This window comes from Chaetomium strumarium, assembly GCF_033439665.1.
Source record: "Chaetomium strumarium strain CBS 333.67 chromosome Unknown B0T15scaffold_2, whole genome shotgun sequence".
NCBI classification, from domain to species: domain Eukaryota; kingdom Fungi; phylum Ascomycota; class Sordariomycetes; order Sordariales; family Chaetomiaceae; genus Chaetomium; species Chaetomium strumarium.
Genome location: NW_026944430.1, coordinates 3944237 through 3967903, shown reverse-complemented (window position 1 = coordinate 3967903; position 23667 = coordinate 3944237). Strand labels below are relative to the sequence as shown.

The 23667-nt window shown below is 57.6% G+C and overlaps 8 protein-coding genes across 8 annotated transcripts; 1 reads left to right on the top strand and 7 right to left on the bottom strand.

Moving 5' to 3' along the window:
* Positions 1–92: 92 nt before the first annotated feature.
* B0T15DRAFT_124404 (GPI biosynthesis protein family Pig-F-domain-containing protein) lies at positions 93–1531 on the bottom strand. The gene is made up of 2 exons (XM_062861681.1): positions 827–1531; positions 93–732 (listed from the first exon to the last, which is right to left on the bottom strand). Exons 1-2 carry the CDS (start codon positions 1220–1222, stop codon positions 340–342), a joined length of 789 nt encoding a protein of 262 aa, XP_062724758.1. The 5' UTR covers positions 1223–1531; the 3' UTR covers positions 93–339.
* On the bottom strand, positions 1495–2474 carry B0T15DRAFT_491518 (Translin; the record flags this gene model as incomplete). Its single annotated transcript, XM_062866787.1, has 4 exons — positions 1495–1811; positions 1908–2053; positions 2137–2233; positions 2306–2474. 4 exons carry the CDS (start codon positions 2472–2474, stop codon positions 1495–1497), a joined length of 729 nt encoding a protein of 242 aa, XP_062724757.1.
* Positions 2475–3199: 725 nt separating this feature from the next.
* Positions 3200–4998, bottom strand: B0T15DRAFT_124402 (kinase-like domain-containing protein). Its single transcript, XM_062861680.1, has one exon. It carries the CDS (start codon positions 4531–4533, stop codon positions 3562–3564), a length of 972 nt encoding a protein of 323 aa, XP_062724756.1. The 5' UTR covers positions 4534–4998; the 3' UTR covers positions 3200–3561.
* B0T15DRAFT_124467 (Chloroperoxidase) lies at positions 4999–6841 on the bottom strand. The gene is made up of 3 exons (XM_062861682.1): positions 6533–6841; positions 6185–6425; positions 4999–6056 (listed from the first exon to the last, which is right to left on the bottom strand). The coding sequence occupies exons 1-3, from the start codon at positions 6636–6638 to the stop codon at positions 5465–5467; spliced, it is 939 nt and encodes a 312-aa protein (XP_062724755.1). The 5' UTR covers positions 6639–6841; the 3' UTR covers positions 4999–5464.
* Positions 6842–7815: 974 nt separating this feature from the next.
* Positions 7816–16729, bottom strand: B0T15DRAFT_551351 (uncharacterized protein; the record flags this gene model as incomplete). The annotated part of the gene is made up of 4 exons (XM_062870269.1): positions 7816–11314; positions 11382–14633; positions 14689–16451; positions 16543–16729. 4 exons carry the CDS (start codon positions 16727–16729, stop codon positions 8120–8122), a joined length of 8397 nt encoding a protein of 2798 aa, XP_062724754.1. The 3' UTR covers positions 7816–8119.
* A 2873-nt stretch (positions 16730–19602) lies between these two features.
* B0T15DRAFT_391683 (Snf7-domain-containing protein) lies at positions 19603–20487 on the bottom strand (the record flags this gene model as incomplete). The annotated part of the gene is made up of 4 exons (XM_062864600.1): positions 19603–19682; positions 19748–19953; positions 20021–20225; positions 20304–20487. The coding sequence occupies 4 exons, from the start codon at positions 20485–20487 to the stop codon at positions 19603–19605; spliced, it is 675 nt and encodes a 224-aa protein (XP_062724753.1).
* Positions 20488–21126: 639 nt separating this feature from the next.
* B0T15DRAFT_509375 (CST complex subunit Ten1) lies at positions 21127–21715 on the top strand (the record flags this gene model as incomplete). The annotated part of the gene is made up of 2 exons (XM_062867778.1): positions 21127–21215; positions 21379–21715. 2 exons carry the CDS (start codon positions 21127–21129, stop codon positions 21713–21715), a joined length of 426 nt encoding a protein of 141 aa, XP_062724752.1.
* An 867-nt stretch (positions 21716–22582) lies between these two features.
* B0T15DRAFT_124373 (uncharacterized protein) lies at positions 22583–23409 on the bottom strand. The gene is made up of 3 exons (XM_062861679.1): positions 23108–23409; positions 23008–23055; positions 22583–22951 (listed from the first exon to the last, which is right to left on the bottom strand). Exons 1-3 carry the CDS (start codon positions 23231–23233, stop codon positions 22742–22744), a joined length of 384 nt encoding a protein of 127 aa, XP_062724751.1. The 5' UTR covers positions 23234–23409; the 3' UTR covers positions 22583–22741.
* Between the last annotated feature and the right edge of the window lie 258 nt (positions 23410–23667).

The window sequence follows — 23667 nt, the reverse complement described above, 5'->3', positions numbered from 1 at the left end:
GATAGCTCAGCATGAGTGGGGCCGACCGTGCTGAAAGCTGCCGGAGGTGCATCTAGGTCGATTATCAAAGCTGGGTAGGTACTGTGGTACATGACTACCAGGTACCAGGTAGGTAAGTTATCCATTGGCGAACGTAATGTGAAGCTGACCCCAGGGTGTCTATTCTATTAGGTCACTGTCCGGTTAGATTATCTACAGGTACTATAAGTGCTCTCTCCCATACTTGGAGCCATCCCTCTCCAGGAGCTTGTAATAAGGGTATTATCGCATTTTTATTTCCGACCACAAAGTGCGGCCTGTGATCTTACATCACCACCACCACACCTCCTACTACTCCTTTCAGAACTTCTTCCCCCAAAGCAGCGTACCCCCCAGCACCCTGCCAAGCACATACCCGCCGTACAGCCCGCAGAGGATCGTGACGGGCCACTTCTGCCACTCGCGGTCCCAGTCGAGCGGGATGGGCACCGCGCCGAGCCAGGCGCCGACCGCGCCACCCACGAGACCGCCAAAGGTCTCGTCGAACGGCGCGCTGAAGCCGCCGACAGCCGCCCAGGCGGCCGCGTCGACGCCGTGGACGTAGAACAGCGGGAAGAGCGCCAGCAGGGAGAGGTGCGCCGCGCAGAGCAGGGTGTGCGCGCCGTGGGTGAGGAAGGGTGCGCCGAAGAGGACGAGCGCGGCGTGCAGGAAGGGCGTGACCAGCAGGGAGAGGAGGAGCGAGAGGAGGGATGTCTGTTGTGTTTTGTAGAGTATTTAGCATATATTCTAGACATGTCTCACAGGACAGATCTCGAGCGAGTCAAGGGGCCAATGAGAGGTTACGTACGGCAAAGGCATTGGGCCCCGTCGCCTCGGCCCCAATGCGCTTCTTCTCGCCCGGTCGCGGTTTCCGTGCGGGCTTTGCGCCCTGCGATCCGGCGGCGGGCAGGCAGAGGACCGCGTAGCTCATCTGCAGGGCAGCGGTCACGGGCAAGGCGGTGGTCATTGCTGAGACGGGATCGGAGACGAGTGCTCCGAAGCGCACGAGAAATAGGCCTGCGAGCAGCGCGGGGAGCGCATGGCGCGCGGTTTGCGCCAGCGGGGTTTGCTTGGTTTGGACCGGGTGCAGCGGCGTGCTCGAGGGCGACGTGACGGTCGCGGCTTTGGAGGATGTCGCTTGCGCTTGAGCGGCGGCGCCCTTGACGAGTGATGAGGACATCGTTATTGGGTCTACGAGCGGCATGGTGGGAGTCGTGTTGGAGTTCAAGCGGCAGGAGGTGGATGTGGGTTCGGGAAGGTGATTAATTAGAGCTCAAGCCTTAAGTTGAGGAAGCAATGGACCCTAACCCTTGGAGCCCCTGATAGTCGTATTAAGGAACTCACGTATGTCGAGGAGGAGGGAGTTGCAAATCTTGAATCACTTCTTTTGCAGTTCCCGAGTTGAAACAACCTCGCCAAAGATATCGAAACTTTTGAGCAAACCGTAATACGGTTCCCTCCCATCCCCAACCAACATCACTGCGCCCCCTGACTCTGAGCAGCAGGGATGAGATTGCGCAGCGACAGGTCGTACACGACATCCTCGACCTTCTTGACGGCATACTTGATGGAATCGACCCGCTTCCGCAGGATGTCATTCTTCAGGTTCAGCACCTGGAAGCCGGCATGCAGGTCCTTGATGAAGCCGCTGATCTGCACGGCCATGGCGTTGTCGCCCAGCGTCACCGAGTTGACGGCCAGCCGGCTGAGGTCGTCGATGACGGCGATCAGGCCGAGGAGGTACTCCTCGATCGTGATGTGGAAGGCGTCGCGGTCTTTCAGGTTGACGGGCACTAGCAGGTAAGGGAAAGGTAAGGTATCTTAGTTAGTATGCACATACATTCCCATGCTTGTTGGGTATCTGCGGCAGCCGTTGGCAACAATCGAACCTTCAAAGGTCTTGCCGACATCCTCGAGGGTCAGCAGTCGTCCGACCTCGCCCGGCTTGGAGTCCGGCGACAGGCCGCCCAGCCAGGCGCAGAGGATGGCGGTGGAGATGGCGTCCTGCACCGTGCGCGACCACTTGTGGTTATATCTTTTCATGGGAAGGCATCGTCAGCACAATCTACCCTGTCCTGTCGCTACGTCTGAGAATCTTCTGAAGGTGATTTTGCTCACTTGTAATACGGATACTGGGATGCAAACGCAGACAGCCTGCCGACAGTCTGGATCTCCTGCTTGATGCCGTTCTCCACCTGGCCGAGCAGGGCGTCATCTAGCCCGTTGTCAACATCACGCACTAATAATAAAGTACAAGCAATACTTTTCGCATTTTGGTATGTCTCACATTTAGACCGCGGGGTCGAATGTATCCGCGAGAGCAACCCCTGGGTGTAGGAGACGTGCTGGTTCAATTCATCGATGATCTGGTCCAGTTCTTTCCTGATATTTGTGTCCTCGTCAATCCTGGACTTGAGCTGGTCGAACAGCGCAGGGTCAATCATAGGGGGCGCCATGTTTGCTGCTGTTTGGGTTTTGGTGTTTTTTTGCCCCGACCTGCCACTGCTGCTGCTGCCAGTGGTGTGCGCAGAGCGGGAACTTTTACTTGGGGGGCTGTTGGTGGGGCACTCTTTCCTGGGGTTCTTGGATCCGCGCGGCCGCCCTCTGGGGCGAGGCGAACAGAAAGGCAAGCCGGTTTTTCGAAGCGACTTCACGTGCCGCGCAACGGAAGATTTGGAGACGCCGTATAGCTCGGCCGCCTTCCTGGTCGACAGAGGCTTGGTTTTGGAGCTACGGGCTCGCTGTTCGCTGCGTATCACGGCCTGGGCAGCGTCCAAGCCCGCGAGCGGCGTGCTGGGATCTTTGAGCATGCCGGGCATCAACGCGGTGCTCTGGAGAAAGCAAGCTTGGAGTGCCGTTTTATGATGGGATATCTGATCTAGTTCTAGCTCGTGAAGCTCGTCAAAGCTGTTGGCCGAAGTTGTGTTAGAAGCTGAGGAACTACAGGCGAGAGTTGGGGGACGCGTTCTTCAAAGAGTGTCCCATTGACTGTCCCACGGTTTTGGCACGCCTTCCTAAAAGAGTACTGTAGTAGGGCTGCATGGATCCTAACCCTCCTTCGTCAACTATAGCTCTTCTGACTCCTGAGGTCTATCTCTTTCGGTGTTCAATATCAAAGGTTCTCCGCCGGGATCAATGTGGAGAGTGTGAAGGTATGGTATAGCCTAAAAATCGACGTAGACGAACTTCTCGCAATTCCATCGGCCCGATGTTGTATGGATTGTGCCTGCCAACATATCGCGGGTACTATTGTATCATGGACGTGATGCTCTTGCTTGCTCTCCAACTAAAGGGACTTCCGTCGAAAACATGTACGGAGCACTAAGAATGAACAGCAAGAGCAGACACCGTGAAGAGTTCCTAAGCTGAGACTTTTACGTACTACTAGTATATAGAACACGTGGGTACCCCGGGTAGGTATTCAGAATTCAGGGGCAAAACGAGGGACGCCAAAGATGTTCTTGGAGAAACCGTACCTGAGTATATCCATGGGGCCGACCTCCAATTGACACAATTGGCCCGATGGCATCTTTTCGGCGCTTATTAGACCTTTGCGCCGCCGTCTCGTAGCCGCTTACGCACAAAGTCGCGGATCTCGTCATCCTCCAGCTCGTCCAGATCGACTGTCCTGCCTTCTCTCAGGACGTCCTCCATATCCTCGTCTATGAAAGCGTCCTTCCCCGTAAACAGCTCCCAGACGGAGCTTGCGAAGGCATAATCGTCATCAAGAACCGTCGGCGGCCCGTAATCGGGAAAGCCGCGGCTCGGGGCCAAGTACCGATCACTGATGAAGGCTTCCCATCCCTCGGCCTCCTCGTCGGCGACGAACCGAGCCGAGTCGAAATCGCACAGTCGGAGCCTGCCGTCGCGGCACCGCAGGAGGTTGGCCGGCTTGATGTCGCCGTGGACGATGCCGAACTCGGGCCCGTGGAGACGCTCGACGAGGCCGACCATCTCGTCCATGACGGCCCTGCGCTCGTCGGCCGGCACGAGCTTGAACTGGAAAGGCGTCGCAAGCTCCATAATGAGCCCGCACGGCACCAAGACGCCGCCGTCTACCTTGCCCATGACGCGACTGAGCGGCGCGGCGGAGCAGTCGCCGGCCGCCTTCATGAAGTCGACCTCTCGCTGCGTGGCCAGCACCTTGCATGCGAAGCCGCCGGCACATTTGTACACGTAGCCGCTACCGCCCAGGCCAAGGAACTCGAGGTTCTTATCAGCAGCATCTCGTGGTCCTCGGTGATCATTTCTGGGAGAAGAGGGAGGCCTGGTAGGGGTGGAAGTGCGGGGAGCTGGGGCTGCTGCAGAGGACTGTTCGCGGCTGCATCTTGAGATCGGGTCGGCGTTTGCTGCAGCAACTCGTCCGCAGAGAGGCTGGGCACGTCGGCCGCTGGCTGGATGACTTCCTGGTCTGGGTTCTTCTTTCCCAAAGTCGCTGTACCCTGTGGTCCATCGAGCACGGCACACGGCTTCTGCCCGGCCGCCCGTTCGTTCTCTCCTGGTTGATGTACGCATGAAAAGTCTTCGCTCTGTTGTTGTTGTTGTTGGTGGTGGTGGTGGTGGTGGGAGCGTTTGTGGGCACTCGCCGGATCCGAGTCCCTTCCTGCATCGCGCAAGAAGAAACCAAACTGGTCGACCGGGCCGCGAGCCATCAGGCCATGTGCTCCACGGGGCATCAAGCCCCGGTCTTGCCCGACCGCCGTCCCGTCATTTTTTCCTGACAGAAGACCTAATTTCTTCGCTCTGCTCCTGACTTGTTAGTCCGCTGGATTCGGCGTTCGCCGTGTCTAGATCGGTTTGTTTGTCTCGCAAGAAGAAGCCGAACTCGTCCACTGGGCCGACCATCGTCGGGGCGTGAGAGTCATCAGGGGTCAAGGGTCGTTCCAACCCGATCTCCATTGTTATATCCGTGTTCTCGGTCGGAATTCCGTAGGATAGTTAGTCCTTATTGCATCCGCCTTTGGGAACCAGTTTCTGTTGAGTGAATGTGCTCAAATCATTGATTGTCGTATCAATTGTGGTACCGCCAGTGAGACGGGAGGGCGCATGCAAACAACAGTACGCCACGTCCGGGTATTGGTCATTCGACACGTGGCTTGAGTGACGAGTCGAACTCACATCTGTGAGGCTGACCACCGGATCTTGGGGTTACTAAGATAGTGATATGTAGTGGTCATTGTTTGTACGACCAATAAATGAGGCTGACCGCTTACTCGAGAATCAGTGCAGAAGAGGGAGGGGCTTCCTGTTTAAGGCCTGCACATCCACCAGAATAGGTATGAGAGAGCGCAATGGGTAAATAGGTAGTAGTGTTGTATTCGTATGACATGAGCGTCAACTCTTTCCTCTCATAGCCAATCGATACAGTACCGTCGTCTTACCACAACCCACTCCCCTCCCCCTCCCCCTTCCTTTTTGGGGAGGGCCACTACCGCGTACGACCAGCCTAGAACACGCGCGCGCCGCCCCGGCTGACCCGGCCCAGGTATCTCAGACTGCGCTTGGCCGGAGGCGGCACGATGGTGGAGTTCGTGCCCGTCCTCTTCAGGTACTCGGCGCGGAGGAGTTGGATGCCCTCGAACAATTTGGTCTCGCCGAACGGCGCGTCCGGTCTCTTCCAGCCCAGCTCGGTCGGGAGGCGTTCGTTCTCTGATGAGGGAGAGAGGGAGAGAGGGAAAAAAATGTAAGTCATCCATCCCCCCATTGACAGGTTTGTAGTATTATCACCGAGGAGGGGGGAGGGAGCAGGGCAATTAAGGTAGTACTCACTGAAGAGATATTCCACACGGCGTGTGTCGACCGTGAACTTCTCGGCGTCGCCCAGGATGGAGATGAACGCGACTGTCTCGCCGAGGATGAAGTCGAAACCGAGCTCGGACAGGGAGAACTGCGGGTTGGTCGCGTTGCAGGTCTTGATGCGCCCTACGATAGCAGCAGTACCGGTTTGGACATCAACCACGTCCCCCCAGTACGAGCGTGTCTCGGCGAAGGCCTTGTCGTTGAAGACGTCGGCGTGTCCGAAGTAGTTGTCGACGCGACTAGTATTTAGATACATCTCTTCCATCAGTGAACTGGCTCTAACAAAAACCAAGCACTGGTTGTATCAGGGGGGAAAAGAAAAGAAAAAAAACGAAAAAAAAAAGAAAAAAGAAAAAAAAACACATACGACAGACTGGCATCATGCTCCAGCACGTTGTGGCGAGTGAGGTGGTCCAGCGAGAACCAGGTGGCATTGGGCTCCGGGTTCGTGCCCACGGCAAAGTCGAACAGGAACTGTGCGGCGCTCGCCTCGATGTTGACAGCATTGGACAGGGCGTTGGTCAAGTCCTTCTCCGTGATGTACTTGCCCGACCGAGGCAGGAAACCGTGGTTGGCGAACGTGTTCAGGAAGGGGCATGGGCCACGGACTGTTGATTATCCCGTCATATCTTTTGTCAGCTCTCTGCTCTAAGCGTAAACAAGGAAAGGAGGCCAAAAAAAGGAACTAAAGCAATATGTTTATCATAGTACTCACCGTCCGAGGCCCCGGGCTTTTCCCACTGCTCGAACAGATCACTCGAAGGCGTCCCATATGCACCGGCCGCGAACACGGCGAGAGAGAGGACTGAGGCGGCCTTCATATTGGACAATGAGGACAATGAGCTAGTAGTGATGGCGGTGCGTCCGAGTCAGGGAGTAGGTCGGGAGAGATGGTATGCTGAAGCTGTGCTTGATGCCAGAGACCCCCGGGGAGATATAAAGGACAGCCCATTCCACTGCACTCACCGTCACCATGCTTTTATAATATTCACAACCGAGCCCATGTCTGTACAGTAACGTATGTTTGTAACAGACAGGGGGGGATGCCGAGTTCCAAGTGATCTGCTGTTGAAAGGAATCTGGTAGATCTGCCTTGACACGCAAGCTCCCCATCCACCCTGACCTCTCACAGAGTCACAGCAATCCGTACACCGCCAGCATTTTTCGTCAGCACTGCCTCGCTGGCCACCTCATACACTACCCATTACCACACAGTAGTATCCCGCTCTCAGCCGCCCTTAATGTAAACAAGGTTGTACTGGTAAGGTGGTGGTAAGGAGGCGCCTCCCCCTTCCCCCCGGTTTGGTAATTGCAGCTTGGTGATTGGATGCCATGCATTGCCCATGTACAAGTTAGTACAACAAATACACCCGCAGAGTCGCATTCCGGCGGACTGCAGAGGAGGATTGCTGACTTCCGGAGCCGTCGGAGCTCGCACCCCCGCATAAGTCCGAGCCCGTTGATTATCAATGGAAAGCAAGGGCAACAGCGACAACAACAACAAAGGGGCAGGGTAGGAACGGGAGACGTATGCATATATGCTTGGCGGTGGCTCTGGCAGCAACCGTGACCCCAACCTTCTTCCTCTTGAAGTGGTCGGATTCCGCGGGCCGCCGCAACAATGCCGGTAATTGCGCATGAAGAAGCTTACCTGACGGCATGAGTTGTATGTAAACCCCTCTTCTCGGATACTAATGCCGGACCGCCCGGACGACCACTCACCCGGCTCGGATCTTTGAAGGATGAAGAGGGCGCAGGTCGAAGGAGTGGATACCATCTCGGTCAAGTGGAGACCATTTCGGTCCGGAGGCCGGGGATAGCATCGAAGAAGCAACCTCGTCGTTTTCCGCTCATCGTGATACCATAACTGTCGAATAAAACATGGTACACGTAACAACCCCTTGTCATGTCATCAGAATGCCATGGCTGTCCGGCAGAAAGAAGCGCGGAAAGAGAACACTAGGTAGGCACCAATGAACCACAACCAAGCCACCCATCCACACACCTTGATACGTAGTACCATGATTCCCGGCCTTAGCCCATACATCCACACTCATGCGTGAGCGTCCGTCCATACAGGCTATCGACCCATCATAAGACTCATAACTTGTCACAACAGAAACAAGAGAAGAGAAGAGTATTCATCACATCATCACCATCATCCATCCTCCCGCCTCCCGTGTCAACCTGCGCACAACGTTAGACCCCCCAGTCCGCATATGAACTGCCCTCAACCCCACCAGTCCAGCCCCAGGCCCAACCTCTCTCTTTTCGTTCATTCCCTTGTTGATTGCATTCACATTCACCCACTCCCACCAAAAAGCTTCTTGATAACACCCCTGAGCCCGCCCTTGGACTGCTCCTTCTCCCTGGCCCTCTCCCTCTTCTCCAGCCTCTTGGCCCGATGCGCCGCATGCGCGTCCGACCCATCCCCGCCGGACGATGACCCCGACCCGCCTGCTGCCTCTGCCTCGCCCACGGATGCACGTCCTGCTGTTGCGGTCGACCCTTTGTGCTTGTGTTCCCTTTCTCTGTCTCTGTCTCTGTCTCTATCCCGGCTGGACTTGGTCGTAGCAGCAGCAGCAGCAGCAGTGGTGGTGGTGGTGGTGGTGGTGGGCAGAGGCTCTTCCTCCCTGCGCGGGATGCGGTCCTCCGATCTGCGCACCCTGCCCATGCTGCGCGTCGTACTGGAACGCCTGAGAAGCTGCTCCCTCTCCCCACCGCTGGAGGAAGGAGGAGGAGGAGGAGGTATTGCGGCTTTGGTCGTCGAAGATGACGAGGCAGACGGCAGAGGGATGGGGAGCGGAAGGGCAGACTCCTTGGTGGATGAGGAACCAAAATTGACTTCGAGCACGCTCTGGCCGTTTTTGATGTCGAAGAACTTCTTGCTGGCTACTGGCGACGGCGGCGATAGCTCGGTCTTGGATGGCGGCTGCGGCTCCATGCTCGTGCGGCTGTGGCTGTGGCGGCGGGAGCTGTGCCGGTGATGGGAGTGTGAGGACCGCTCGGAGCGCTCAGACCGTTCACGGTCACGGTCGCGCGCGGCCGAATAATCTTTGCTGTCCTTGTCGGCCTTGGCTGGCGAACTGGGCGCTCCGCCGTCTTTGGCCTTCTCGAGCTCGCGGGCACGGTGCCGCTCTTCCTTGCGCCTTTCGTGAGCGGCTTGTTCCTCTGGGGTGCGGTAGTGGTGTCTTCGGGAGTGCGGGCTGCTCCTGTGCTCGGAGAAGCCGCCGTCCTCTCGGGTGGGGGTGCGCGGGGGAGGCTCATCCTCGCCGCGCGAGCGAACCGACGCGTAGCTGTCCGCTCGAGAACGGTGTGAGCGTCTGGAGCCGTCGTCCTTGCTCCCATCACGGCTGTCACGGTGGTGAGACCGATGGCGCGAAGAGTGGTGGCTGTGGCGTCTGGAACTGCTGTGGGCTACCCTGGCATCCTCGGCCTTGAGCGGCTCTCTGGCCTTGTCTACTGAAAGGTCAGCAACAGGATCAAGAAGATCTCTCGACCTGGCTCTGCCCCTGCCCTGCTCGTCCTCGGCCGGTGGATCCTGGAGAGACAGGACGGGCATCGCAACCTCCTTCTCCTTCCCCTTCCCCTTCACGTCAGCAGAATGCATTTCGGGCGAACCAAGGACATCGGGAACTGGACTGGCAAGTCTCGGGCTTCCTGGCGGACTAAGGGCCTGGGCGGTGGCGTAGAGGACCACAGCGGCAGCCACCATCTCCTCGGCCTGCTTGATGGTCTTCCTCCGCTGTCGGCGCAGGCTGCGCATCCGGCTTAGCTGTTTAGCCACAGGATCGTCGAGGTCAGGAAGAGTGACACCAGGAGTGGGGACGCGGAAGTCCAGAACGAGCTCTTCTTCGGGGCCGGGGCGGCCGGGTCCGGGTCCGGTTTGGGGCTGGGGTTGCGGTCCTGTTCCTTCGGTTGTCGGTCTTGAGGCAACCAGAGAGCCATCGTCAGTCATCGTCTTCTCCTCATCAACTACGCCAGCAACAGCGGGCCGCTCAGCAGATTCCTCACCATCCTCAGAAGAAGCCGTCTTCTTATCTTCACCACTCGCCGCTTCTTCCTGGGCTGGCGCGTCCTTGTGCACTACGTGGAAGGACTCGGAGAGCGGGACTGCCTTGTCCACCACAACCTGGGAGGACTCCGCTGTGGCAACCGATCTAGCTTGCTCGGTCGGCTCACCCGATGGCAATGTCTCGGACCATTTGGCCCCTTCTCCAGGGATCTCCTCAGCAAGGGTCTCCTCCGAAGGCTTAGACTTCTCAAGCTTAGCCGCATACTCCTCAAGGCGCGCCACCGTCGCCGGTAGGCCTGGCTCGTCAGAGGAAGGCAGATTGTGCGCAACAAGGGCAGCGGCAGCGGCAACACCCACGACGCCCGCTACGCCCGCGCCAATCGCAACCTTCTTCTCGTGTGAATCATCATCAGCGGTTGCGGCATCTTCCCTGAGGCCCAATACCTCCTTCGCGCCATCGGGAAGTGAGACCGACGTCTCCGTGGGCAGCGTAACAGTGGTGTCGGTCGGCAGCGGGTAGGTGGTCTCTGTCTGCAGAGAGAGGCTCGTCTCTCGCGGGTCGTACTCCGAAGGGGGGAGTGAGCTCGCCTCGACCATGACGTACTCTTCCGAGGAGGTCTCAGGAACGGGTTTGTCCGCGTCAGGAACATGGCTTGAGGCCCGGGTTACCTCTGTGTCCTGTGTCGTGGGTCCCTGGATGGGCTCTCGTTCACTAGTAGTCGTGTCCTGAGAAACAAGGGACTCGGGTATGTCGCTTGGCTGCTCTGTGATGAGAACGGGGTCTTCGGCCACCGCTAGCTTGTCAGTACTCGCCGGCTCCTCAACTTGGGTAGGCTTATCGGTTTCAAGAGCTTCCTCGGCCTTGGTAGGCTCATCGGCGCTTTCCGTGGCCTTGGCAGCAGCGGCTTGCATGTGGCCCTCGGCCTGGGCAGGCTCAGGAACAGGAGGCTCGACAACAGGGCCCAGCTCTTCCGTAGCAGGGACAACCTCGGCGACGGCTTGGACTTTGGCGGCGGCAGGTTCGACGACGGGTTCCGGTTCTTTAGCAGAGGCGTTCTGCTGGATTTCTTCGACGGGGGCCGGCGCTTCCTGAGCCAATGCCCCTTCAGCTACATCAGGAGCAGGCTGGACAACCTCAGAGGTTGGCTCCTCAGCACTCTTCGCATCCGACACCTGCGCTGTAGACTCTGCAGCATCGGGTCCTTGGGTGGTGTCGTCGGCCGGGCTGGCCTCCGCAGCGATGATAGTTGGCTCGTTCTCCGCTGGCGCATCCGAAGAGCCTGCCTTGGCTTCCTCAGCAGGCGCTTGCTCCTCCAGAGAAACCTCCTGAGCTTGCTCTTCCTGCTGCGCTGACGCCCCGAGAGCCGCGACATCAGTCTTCGAAAGTGAAACATCCCGAGACTCGGCGTCAAGTTGCTCAGCCGGAAGGTCCTCGGTAGCTTTTTCAGAAGTGTTTCCTTGGGCAGTGCCGTTTGCGAGTTCCTGCCGCATGGTCAGTAAATCTTGATCAAACAAAGACGCAATATGACCTTCACCGGGGAAGACTTACAGCTGGTTCGCTGTACGCCATGCCTTCAGGATTAGAAGCGCCCTGCGCTTTGTCCGGCCTCGTCTCCGTGTCGTGCTCATTATTTCCAACCGCATTACCAGTATTAAGTTGGTTGGGGGTATCAAGGGTATCAGGGGTATCATTACTCGCAATCGTTGTTGCGGTCACCAAATTTGTCTCCTGGGTATCATGGCCATCCGAAAGTCGCAAGTCCAAGTCCGTGTCCGTTGGTTGTGAAATGCATTCTGAAGCCTCCTGTCCTGCAATGCCACTGCCACCGGGGGTATCAAGCAATACTGGGTGTGCCTCACCTGTAGCCTTCCTCGCAGCCACCTTGTGCTCACTGGGAGTCGGAGCAACCGTGTCTTTGCTCTCATCGTCCTGTGCCGCCTCGGCCTTCTTGGGGGGTCCGTCAGCTCCGGTGGTTGTGTCGTTCCGTTCCAACTTCTCCTCTTGGACCAGGTCACGGGGAGCATCATCCTTGGCTGTCTCTGCTTCTTTCTCTTCGACTCTCTGGGCCTCCGCAGCTGCCACTCCACGGGCCACAGCCTCCTCAGACCTGCTAGCCGCAGCCATTTCGGCGATTGCGGCAGGCTCCTCCGCAGCGGTCGTCTGCGCTGCCTCGGACTCGGCCGCCTGCTCAAGGACAGGCTCAGGAGTCGGTTCCGGCTGTGGCTCGTCCTTAGGGACTTCAGCGTTGGTCGCCTCAACATCATCAAGCTTGACCTCTTCAACAAGCTCAGGCTCTGCCGCCTGTTCCTCAGCAGTCTTAGGTGCTGGCTCCGGCTGGGGTTCTTCCTTCGTGACCTCAGCAGCCGCCTCGACATCAACCTTGTCCGCCTCGGGCTTGGTCTCTCCAACAGGCTCAGGCTTCAGAAGCTCTCTAGGCTCGGGTTGGACCGCCTGTACCTGGACAGCTTCAGGTGCTGGCTCTTCTTCGCTGGCGGCTGCAGCGCTCGCTGTCTCGACATCGGGCTTGGCTGGCTCAGCACTGGACTCCTCGGTGATTCCGAGTCTGGGCTCTCCGGCGGGCTCGGGCTTCCACCCATCAGTAGGCTCGGACTCGTCCGCCTGTGCCTTGACAGTCTCAAGGTTTGGCTCTGGCTGGGACTCTCCCTCGGCAGCTGGAGCGGCAGTTGCCTCGATGTTTGCGTTATCATCGGCAGAAGAAGGTTTTGACTCCTCGACAGTCTCGGGCTTGGCTTCCGCGACAGGCTCAGCCTCGGGCTCTTCAGCGGGCTCAGGATTAGCTTCTTCGATGGGCGCGGGCTCTTCCGTAGGCGTTACCTCAACCTTCTCAGCCGGTTCGGCGGCGGCCTCCGCAGCCGGCGGTACCGTTGTATCATCGGTAGGGGCCGCCGTGGCCTCGTCGGCTGGGACAGGTTGGGCTTCCGGAGTGGGTTGGGCCGTTGCGGTCTCGGTCGCGTTTTCCTGAGCGGGCTCGGCCTTTGCGGGTTCGGTCGGCTCTTCCGCCGCATTGGCCTTGGCAGCGTCAGAAGTAGGCTCGTGAGCAGCCTCGGTTTTGGTTTCCGCCTCAGTCCCGAATTCAGTGATTGACTTCGCCTCTGCAGGTTCGGCGTGTCCATCCTCGACTGGTTTGGACTCCTCAACCGGCTCAGTCTTGGTTTCCTCAGTAGGCTCAACATTAGCCACGTCAGCAGCTTCAGCCTTAATCTCCTCAGCTTCAGCCTTGACCTCTTCGAGGACCTCAGCATTAGCCTCGGTAGTCTCAAGCTTGGCTTCCTCAGCAGTTAGAGACTCAGCCTCCGTCGGCTCAGTCTTGACGTCCTGGGCGGACTCGACCTTCGTCTCTTCAGCAGCTTCAGCTTTGACTTCCTCAGGTCCAGCCTTGGTCTCTTCGGCAGCCTCGGCAACAGCCTCGGTGCTCTCAACCTGCGCTTCCTCAGCAGGTTCAGGCTTGTCCTCCGCCAGTTCAGCCATCGTCACTGTAGCAGCTTCGACCTTGGTGTCCTCGACGGGCTCAGCTTCCGCTTCGTCCTTCGCTTCGGGGGTAGGGGCAGCCTCAGGTTGCTGAGAGGCCTTGTCTCTGACCTCAGCGGTGGCTTCTTCGACCGCCTCAACCTTAACCTCAGCCTCAGCCTCTTCGGCAGGCTCGGCGTGAGTCTGTTGAGCCGGCTCAGCCTCGGCCTGAACTGGGATTTCGGCCTTGGTCTCCTCAGCGGACTCAACCTTGACTTCATCCGCAGGCTTGGCCTCCGCCTCCTCGACGGTTTCCGGCTCGGCCTCCGCTGTGGCTTCTGCTGGGGTCTCCTCGGCGGGCTCAGGCTTCTGCTCTTCGGTGGGGACGGTCTTGGAATCCTCCGTAGGCTCAGCCTTCACCTCAGCTTCGACCTCTCCAGTCGGTTCTGGGGTGGGTTCCTCTGCAGTCTCTGCTTTGGCGTCCTCGGTCGGTTCAGGAGACTCAAACTTAACCTCCACGGCGGGTTCGGCTTTGGCATCTTCTGCGGGTTCGGCGTTGACCTCGGCAGCGTCAGCTTTCTTGGCCTCTGGATCGACAGGTTCAGGCTTTGTCTGATCAGGCTCAGCGCTGGCCTCAGTAGCATCTGCCTTGACCTCCGCAATAGGCTCAGGTTTGGACTCCGCCGCGGTCTCTGCTTTGGTTTCTTCTGCCGATTCAGGCTGGTGCTCGTCAGGAGACTCGGCCTTAACCTCCTCGGTGGGTTCGGCTTCGGCCTCTTCCGCGGACTCAGTGTTAACCTCAGCTGTGGGGGCCTCCGCAGCCTCTGCTTCGGTCTTACCGGCCTGTTCAGGCTGCTGCACATCAGAAGACTCGACCTTGGCCTCCTCAACGGGCTCAGCTTTGGATTCTTCGACAGGCTCGACTTTGGTTTCCTCAGCTGGCTCAGACACAACCTGCTCTGTCGCCGGCGCCGGTTCTGGTGTAGCTTCGGCAACCTCCTCGGCAACAGCGGGAGAAGATTCTTCCTTTTCGTCAGCCTCCTCGGGCCTTAGTTCTTGAGCCTCGCTTGCCGCCTTCTCAGTAGGTGCAGGCTCAGTGCTGCTGGCTTTGGCCGCCACGTTATCCTCTGCCTGCGTGGCGTCATTCGCTTGGGCCTCGTCGGCTGCAGAAATCTCGGTCTTGTCCTCCGCAGGAGGCTCCTGGACCTCGTCTTCAGGTTTGGAAACCTCTTCGTTGGCCTTATCGGCAGCCTCGGCCTCAGGTTCGGCAAATTCCTGTGTATCGCGTTGCGGAGAGCTGCTTTCCGCTGCCACCTCAGCCTCGGCAGTTACCTGCGATACATTAGTGCCATGAGCATTTCGTGATGGGAATGGACCTTAGTAATACTTCAGGAGCGCTAGCCTCTTCCGCGGGCTCAGCAACAGCGGGCTTCTCTTCTGCGCTCTTGTCACCGGTCGTCTCAGCAGGCTTCTCAGCCTCCTCGGACCTGTCTTGCTCGACAGCCTCAGCAGCTTGGGGCGCAGGTTCCTCGGCAGAAGGGACCTCGGGTCCAGCTTTGTTAATTTCTTCGGCAGCCTCGGGCTCGGTCGAAGCATCGTTCTCCGCAGCGGCGGCTGGAGCTGGAACCTCGGCCTGTTCGTCCGTTGGCCCATCAGACTTCTCGGCTGTCGTCGCCTCAACCGCCCCTTCCTCGGCAGCAGGCTCGGAGGCAGCTTCGGGCTTGACCTCAGCAGCGACCTCAGCTTCCTTCTCGGTTGCTGCCTCCTGTGCATCGTCGGGCATCGAATCCTCTTTTGACACGGTGTCAAGCTCTGTTACCGGAGGCGGCACGTCATCGGCTGACGGCCCAGGCTCGGTTGACTGCTCAGTTGGCTTCTCAGCTGGGTCCGAGGCAGCGGCCTCGTCCGCGGGCTCTTTAGTAGTTTCGTGCGCCTCCGCCGGAGCTGGGGAATCCTCCGGAGCAGCAGCGCTTGCTTCGACTGCGGCATCCGGCTCGGCCTTTGAGTCTTCGACGACATCAAGCTGAGGAGCAGGCTCATCCTGGGGCTGAGGAGTGGGCTCCTCTTCGGCCTCGACCGTGGGTATTGGCTCTTCCTTCGCGTCGTTGCTAGGACCGGGCACGGAGGCCTCGACTTCCTTGGCCTGGGTATCGGGCTCAGGAACCGGTGTCTCCTGGGCTTGAGCAACGACAGACTCGGGAGCAGTCTCGGCAGCCGGAACAGCTTCAGCTTCGGGGGCGGTTTCAGCTTCGGCGGCAGTCTCGGGTTTGGGAGCGGCCGCGGTTTGCTCCTCCACCTTCACGTCGCCCTGAGCCGCGTCCTCTGCCTTGGCCATCTCTGGCTCTGCAGCTGGGGGCTCCTCGGCATCTTCTTGGGCTTTCGCCTCAGCTTCGGCCTCTGCCTCTGGTTGGGCAGCAGCTTCCAAAGGCTTCTGGACCTCCTCTGACTCAGACTTAGGGACGGGTGCGTCCTCAGAAGGCTTTTCGCTTTCGGCAGCGATCTCGGCGGGCGGCTCCTCCGTTACCTGAGCAGCTGGTTCCTCCGTAACTGCAGGAGTGGACTCCTCCTTCGCAGCCGCAGCCTCAGGCTCGGTAGACGGCGATCCATCCTGCTTCTCTGCCGCTGCCGGCTCCTCAGCAGGTGATTGACTCTCTTCCTCGGAAGCCTTAGCCTCAGAAGTTTGTTGCTCGACAGCGGCTTCGCTGGGTTGAGACTCAGCCAGTTCCCTGGCCTGCTCTGTTGACTGGCTCTCAACAGATACGGGCTCTGGTTCACTAGGCTTCGCTTCCTCAGCCTTGTCTGCGTCGGCCACCGGAGGAGCGGGGGTCGGCTCGTCGGCCGGGCTGGACGGGGAGGGTGATTCCGGCATCTCCTTTTTCTTGTCCTTCTTCTTCTTGTTCTTCTTCTTGTTCTTTCCGCCGGATGATGTCGCCTCCTCCGGTTCCTCCTTCGGCTCAGGCTCAGGCTCAGCCTCGGGAGCAGGCGCCGGCGCCGGCGTGGGGTCTGCGGCCTTTTCGGCTGCTTTGGCGGCCTTCTTTGCCTTTTCTTTTGCCTTCTTCTTCGCCTTCTTCTTAGCTGCGGCACTTGTAGCAGACGCACCCTCCTCTACCGGCTCTTCGGCATCCTCCCCGGGCTTCTTTTGCTCTCCGTCTGAGAAAGCCTGTCAGTAACCACACTTCTTTATCTTTTACTCCTTCTCCCATTGCGGGCGGGACAACAAAGGGGCATTAACCAGACTTACTCTCACCGTTTACCTCAGGCGCATTCTCGTCCTCCGAGTCTGTCGGCTGGAAATACTTAACTTCCCCATATTGGGCTACCTGCACATTATTAAAATCGGCGAACTGGATGTGGTCATATTGGGCCTGGGACCAATGAAGGTTCGCCCAGTTGGGGCCGAACTCGACATCTTCACCTGGGATGCTCATACTTGTGGGACGTCGACCTCTGCCTTGTCGGAGGGGATCTCGACGGTAAGGACCTGAGGGGTATCTTTATTCTCCTCCATACGCACTACTCTGTGTCCTTTCGTTGGGTATCGCTGCTGTGTCCGGGAGGCGGCAGATGAGCTTCCGGACGCGAAGGGTGGGGGTTTATTGGGTCGACGGCTGGAACACGGCCCAGTGGTCGGGTTGGGAATGGGAGGATAAAATGTATGCACAGCTTACGGGTGCAAGCAGGAAGTGCAAGATTGGGGTGGTGCCACGGTCTGTGGTTGGCCGTGACAGTCCTGAATCGGTGGTTGGATGTGTCCAAAAGTTCACAAGCAGGAACACCTGGGGCGTGGTAAGCTTTTGTGATGGCAGATGCAGGAAGAAAAAACCCACTTTCACAGCTCCCTAACATTCAGTGTTGCACTTCTTGGTCCTGGGATAAGAATTGGGACGAGGGGAAGAGCAATTGAGGAGGGGATACCCTGGAGAGAGAACCTTGAACCGAGGGGCAGGTTCCTTCCAGTTGCGTGAAAACCAGCTGTGGATTCTTGGCACAAATTGTGTTTCTCACACACCAGGGCAATCACACTCCGTTCGGAGCACCATCCTGAACCCCACGCAGGAACGGCTTCATGCGCGGAGTCTCGAGACCCGGGGAGAGGCTGATGGACATTGGCTCACACAGTTGCAGTGGCGCCACGTCAACGGAGTCAGCAATCACTTGGATCAAGGCCTATCAATCACAGCATCACAACGCGGGGTGAAGCTGCGGCCCAATCAATCCTCAAGGGGCACGACAGGCAAGCAAGCAATCACAATGGCCTAGATGGGAGGCTGCTAACCCAAGCCGAGGGGCAGCAGACCGTCTCTCGGCTGCTTTCAACCGGCGGCGGCGAAGTTTGCGGGAGCTCCTGCTCTGCTGATTGATCAGACGAGCGGATATCAGAGGTAAGAGTGAGCCTCGCCTTCAATTATTGGTCCGGAAGCCTTGGAGATCTGGCAATTGGCGCAACATTGGGCCGCCATTGAGCCGCTCCCGGGACCGTTCCATTCTCGGCGAGCTTTCCCCAGCCGTCGAGATATGCCACTCGTTCGGTTACTAGACCTTAGTAGGCCCAACGTGGCTCGTTGGGCCGGGCAAGAAGATGGTCAAGCAGACCATATTATACTCCTGAGATGAAGGGGAGCACCGGGCTTCAAGTTCTTCTCACCCCGTCCAGCAGCGAGTCCGGGAGATATCGGTGGTGCAAAGCTGCCGTGATGGCTGCGCGTGAGCTACGTGGTTGACTGCTGGTGGAGATCTCTCTGCAGGACGGCCCAGTCTAACCGTGACGGTGCCTTAGCTGGGTGGGGCGCACCGGGTCGGGACGTGGGGCATGACAAGGGGCCTCTGCCAGCGAAGCAGCCCGAAAATTTTCGATGCTCTCTGTGTGCTCGGTGTTGGGCATGATTCCAAGGTCTGAAAGGCTCTCTGACCTTTGATAAGAGGAGAGGTGATAGGGGCAAACCGACAATCATTTGGCACAGGTTCGCGGGGAACCAGCTCGCAATTTGATATGTTAGGTCGTGGACTTCCTCAAGATCCACTCACCGCCCAGAGTAGCGCTAACCAAGAGCTCCATCCATGTCGCGCGCTAACAGTTGATCAACGAACGTCGAGGGTAGCCGGGGCGGTCAACTCGCTGGTTGTCTGGCAGAATTGAATCTTGTCATCTCAACAAGGTGGAATCTCACATTCAGCAAGAACTGAATGAAATGAAGATACATTCGCCAATGGTTTGCAGCTCTGAGAACATATCTACATTACTATACTGGCTGAGGCACAGAACTCGTGCGAGAAGGGCCCGGTGCTTCGTCAAAGAGGAAAGAAAAGAAACCCAAAGATTGATGAAAATTGTAATGGTACACGCCAAGCTCCAGCCCCGCCCTATCACCTTGTGCTATCCGCAGCTGGATCAAAGTCACTGGTACCCGTGATCGGTCCTCATCTGATCGGATCATGCATCGACGCAAGGCTGGGCTTCACGGGTCCATGCCACATACACCTACGCATTGACCTACACTACTTCTCTATCACCTAGCCAGTCGTCACGAGAGGCAACGACAACTAACAATCAGAACCTGATCTTACAAAGCACGAAGTGAAACGAGAAGTGGACGGCGGCAGCAAACAACGCGTCCCGGAGCATCACTAACGTTTAACGTTAGCCGCCTCCACTCCAAAATGGAGCCTGTTGATCTGGTTCCCCTGGTGACCAGGAAGCGAGACTGACAATCCAATGAGCAAAAGGCGGTGTAAACGACCCCTCTTCGGTAAGGCTGCTGGGGTCGTCAATCACGGTCGGTGAGAGGGGTTGATGCTTTGCTTGAGAGTCTTTGACCTCTCGGGATGGCCGCCGTAGTAGCGAGGAAGATGTTGAGGCAGGCTGCCAGAGGTCTCCGTGCTTTCTACATCCGGAAATTCCCCATAATGGTGGCGAGGCTGAGGTTATATTTGCAGTCCTGCGAAAGCCGGCGATGGGCAGATCAAGGAAAAGGATTGTACTCGTCCCGTCTTAAGCAGAATGCGTACAGCAATGTGGTCAGATACTATTGAACGTCTCGGCGCGGCCCCCTGATAACTACATCAAAATCCTAAACCCAGAACGCCAGCCCTTCGCTTGAGAGAGCAGCACTCCAAGCAATTGTCGATACCAATGCGAGAAACAGTGCCAACTCCCGCCACTGACCTCCGGCCACCTTCGTGTATGCCCCGGCGTAGTCAATAACCCCTATGCAAGGGAACAATAGAAAATTGAACGGCATTATCCTTTACCCCCGAGCAAGCACGACCGATAGACAATATGATATGCGCGAAGCCCTCGGGCTCACATCGCCATCTCTGCTTGCAGTTTCCTGAGCTCTGCTTCCTCGTCGTCTTCTGTGACGGCAGGGGCCTTCCCTTTGACTAGTAACAAGTTAATACCATTTGCTTCGTAAGTAGCGGGATTGCCCAATCCGGAATTGACTCACTTTCTCCATTCGCCACGGCCGGCAGACGCTGGATATTATCGACCGGGAGGGGGCCCGTCTCTAGCATCTTGTCCTCGAGCTCCTGCTGCTGTAGCTGTTCCAGCTCATCCTCCAACTCTGTGTCATCCACCTGCTGGCCCAATGCGACGCTGCCTATCGCCTCCGCAATTTCCTCGTTCAGCCGGTTGTACTCCTGCAGTTTATCCCTGCCAGCGCCGTCAGTACCCTTTCACTTTGTATCTTCCGTGCTGCGATATGGAACAGTGCACATACATGGTCTCATCAACCTTGGCCGGCGTGAGCTTGCCATGTATTGTCGCCATAGCCTTGCCCGCTCGCTCCATTGCCATGAAGGTCTCTTGGTGGATATTCGCGGACTCGATTGCGTTCATCTGCTGTTCGATCGTCGCAATGTGATTCAGCGTCTGCTCGAGGTTGTGTTCGTGGATCTTCTTGCGTCGTAGTGCCGCCTTCGCAGCTATCGGGAGAACACAGGGTCAGCATCTCGGCGTAGTCGCAAAGCGATGCGATAAGGGGATCGAGACATCGAGCGTACCCGTCTTGTTCGTGTTGACATTCTTCCTCGCAATCTGATCCTGTTCCTCGATCTGGCGACTGAGATGGGCTTCACGCTTCTGCAGCATTTCCATGTTCGTCCGCAAGTCGAGAATGACATTCTTCGGCGTCTCTTTCCGCTTTTGCGCGGCGCCACCGCCAAACCAGCCCCAGATTCCAGACATGGCGAAGTTGTCGAGTGCGGAAACTGTCGGTAGACGGTGGTGTCGGCGAGCGTAGAATCGAGTCGGACTTGTGGTCGGCGTGCTGGCCGAGGGGCAGCTGATCTACCTGTGCCGATGACGCCTCACCAAGTTTTGGCGGGGTCGCAACCTGAGTCTAGGCAACCTCACACCCAACCTGTTGGGAGACCGCCAAACGAGGATATCGCGGGAACAGATTGCGTAACTCAAACACGGGGTTAGCGCAAATAGAACACTGAAACCTGGGCTGACGAAAGCTCTCCGAGATGGTGTTTGACGTTGATCAAGGCTGCGTATCCGTATCGGCGGATGATGCAAGGCGTCATGGTTGGTTCTAGGCGCTCGCTGCGACTGTGATTCGGCATGCGAGCCTATTCAGTCCGAGGTTTACCCGTCACTCATGTGACCGATTAACAAGTCTTGCTGACTAAGCAGCAGCGCTTCCACTTGCAGGCAGCTGCCCTGGGCGAGACTGCCTGCCTCTCGCCAACAAATCAATGATGACCAACCTACGAATACACGTTTGGGATTCTAGTTGAAGTTGATAGGCCATGTACATCTCGCCACGGCATCGCAACTCAACATGCTAGCTAGGCAGAACTGTCTCTCGAGCTCAACACCATGTTCAATGGCCCCCGCCCCTCGCAGCTCTGTTTACTCTCATCGCTGCCGAGTAAGCAAGTCGGCAGTAAAGTGAGGTTCCTGGGATGGTGAGTTAACTCTCCAACGTGGCTTGAACGGATCTTGATTCAGATCCGCCACTATGACCGGAGGTGTCCTTAATAAGCTTAAGAACTATCACACGAGTCCGCATATCCTGTCGCCCATCTCCGGCCTGCGCTTGCAAATCCCACACTGACCAGCTTCATTTAGTGTTCGCTCATACTCGCCAGCTTCCGGGGTCTTGACCTTGGAGCACCGCCTACCAGAGGAAACCTGCTCCGTTCTCGCCATGGTTGATGTCAATCTCGTCCTCGAAAGTTTGGGGCCGGATCAGACACGCATTGGGGAGTGGGTGAATGTCATCGGATACATCACGGACATTCCTCCCTTAGCCGACGGCAAGGAGCCAAACCAGCAACGCTCGACGGTTCATGCTCAAGCAATAGTTCTCTGGTCTGCCGGGCCTGTCGATGTGCGACGGTACGAGACGTCCATCAAGGCTTTTCAGCCTGAACGGGCCACCGGCAGCGGCAGCAGCACCTCTTGAGGCTTATCTCACTCGTTTACATGACTTGTGGCAGCTCCCGCTGTTGCATCGTCAGTCATGCGATATTGGCATGTCCCCAGGAGCGAGCCTGGAGGGGCGCTCCAGCAATCCTAATCATACATATCTCGGATCGCTACTGTTATCATCTATCCGAAGCGCCCCAGGCTGATTCTTGCTGCTTCACAGCACGGATAGTCCAAGACTCTGTCAGTGTGGCACGGCATATGCTGTGGAGCTATGTTTAACGGGAACGCAACCCCAGCGTCGTCGACTTGCGGCGCGATTGGGACCATGGCGCTTTCGATTGCAGATGGCCTACGTTCACTTGATCGTTACCTTATCTGCCAATGTTAATGGTTGTTTGCCTAGGCCGCGCGATGATGCCTACGCGGTACGGATCTCATTCCCGACAAGACCCCAACACTGGCCCAATAAAGCGGGCTGGGATTTCACCTCTCAACCTTGCTTAGCGGAGCAGAAGTTGCGGATACTGCGAGCCTGCCGCATTTTCTTATTCAATGGCCGTTGCAGATATGCAGCAATTTCGTTCGGCCTCGACCTCCGTCTGAGTCTCGCCGAGCCCAGCACGCGCGAGAACATCGGCAACAGTCCAATTGGGAACCCGGGTCGTTCAAATACGGCTAGCCCTCTGCTCGGTTGCATAACCCGACATACATACACATGCCGTTTTCCACCGGACAAGGGGTAGAATGCAGTGTTCATTGGGGCTGCCGCATGCCAGATGGCACAATATTGCTGGCTCGAGCGCTCACAATCTCCTGGTCGCCCTGCTACAGTACGACCTGGCGGCTGCACCCTCAGCGGCCAATGTCTTCTGTCCGCCATTCATCCTCCATCGTGTCTCTCCTCGCCCTTGACATCAGCTGGTCGTCAGATGGTGGGACATCTCCCATCTCCGTTTGGCGTCAAAAAATCTCCCGCCACTTTTCCGTCGGCTATCCACACTGGACATTAGGTGCCAGCAACACGCCCGCTCGGTTGGGGGCCCTCCTACGCACACCACGATCAATTTCGCCGTCTCTCATCGCGTCGCGTGTCACTTTCGTTGCGCCGTCGGCTGTCACGCCTTCGTCTTGACGAGCCGCCCGCCTTCGCTATGACCACCGGTTGGTGGAGCGGTCGTTTGAGTGGCTTGCTGGAGGTGCCAGATGCCCTTGCTGCCGCTTGCTTCTCCCACATTTCCTTCGATTTAACACAGATGTCGTCTATTTGCTCCTGGGCAGGGGTCAATCTCCGATGTTGAGGCCCTAGTTTCGCCCGCGGTGGCTCACATCTGTCAGGCAAGGTCCCGGTGTAGTGATCAGGAAACCATCTTCTCCCTAGGACCGTCAACGTCTTGCAATCGCAAACAAGGAAGATGGCGCTACCCACATCGCGAGTGAAAGACCTCACTGTCGCCTCGGGCCCGAGATAGTACTGAAGCTCCTGGGTGATAACCTTCTTGTGGATGTCCAGGTGGGGGATCCAATATTTGTTCATATCCGATGAGGACGACATGGTGTAAGTGGAATCAGAAACGGCGAGAACTGGTGGGAACGACTACAGATTACGCTTCTTCCTTCCTGTAAGCATCGGTGATCAGAACCAGGGGTATGGGTCCTTATTTATGCTCCCTTTACCAGGTAACACCGATTCGGCCGCGGTCGTCCAGTCAGAGGTGTGTTTACGGTCGAGGAGGTGCTGAATCAAGCCCGTATCAAGTTACAGGGTCGCCTTCACCGCTCAATCCGTTCTAACCTCTCGCGTTCTACATTGCTTGCATGCCCGTGAATGGCACAGTAACTGGGTACCTAAGTACGTAGTGTTCAGGACGGAGGAGCCGTTTCTCAGTGGCCGATTTGTCCAAGCCCATGTGTCCGCCTCACTTTTTCGCCTTGTCCTTCTTCCCTTCTCCTCGCACACGCCCTCCATGGCCATGGAGTGAGACACCC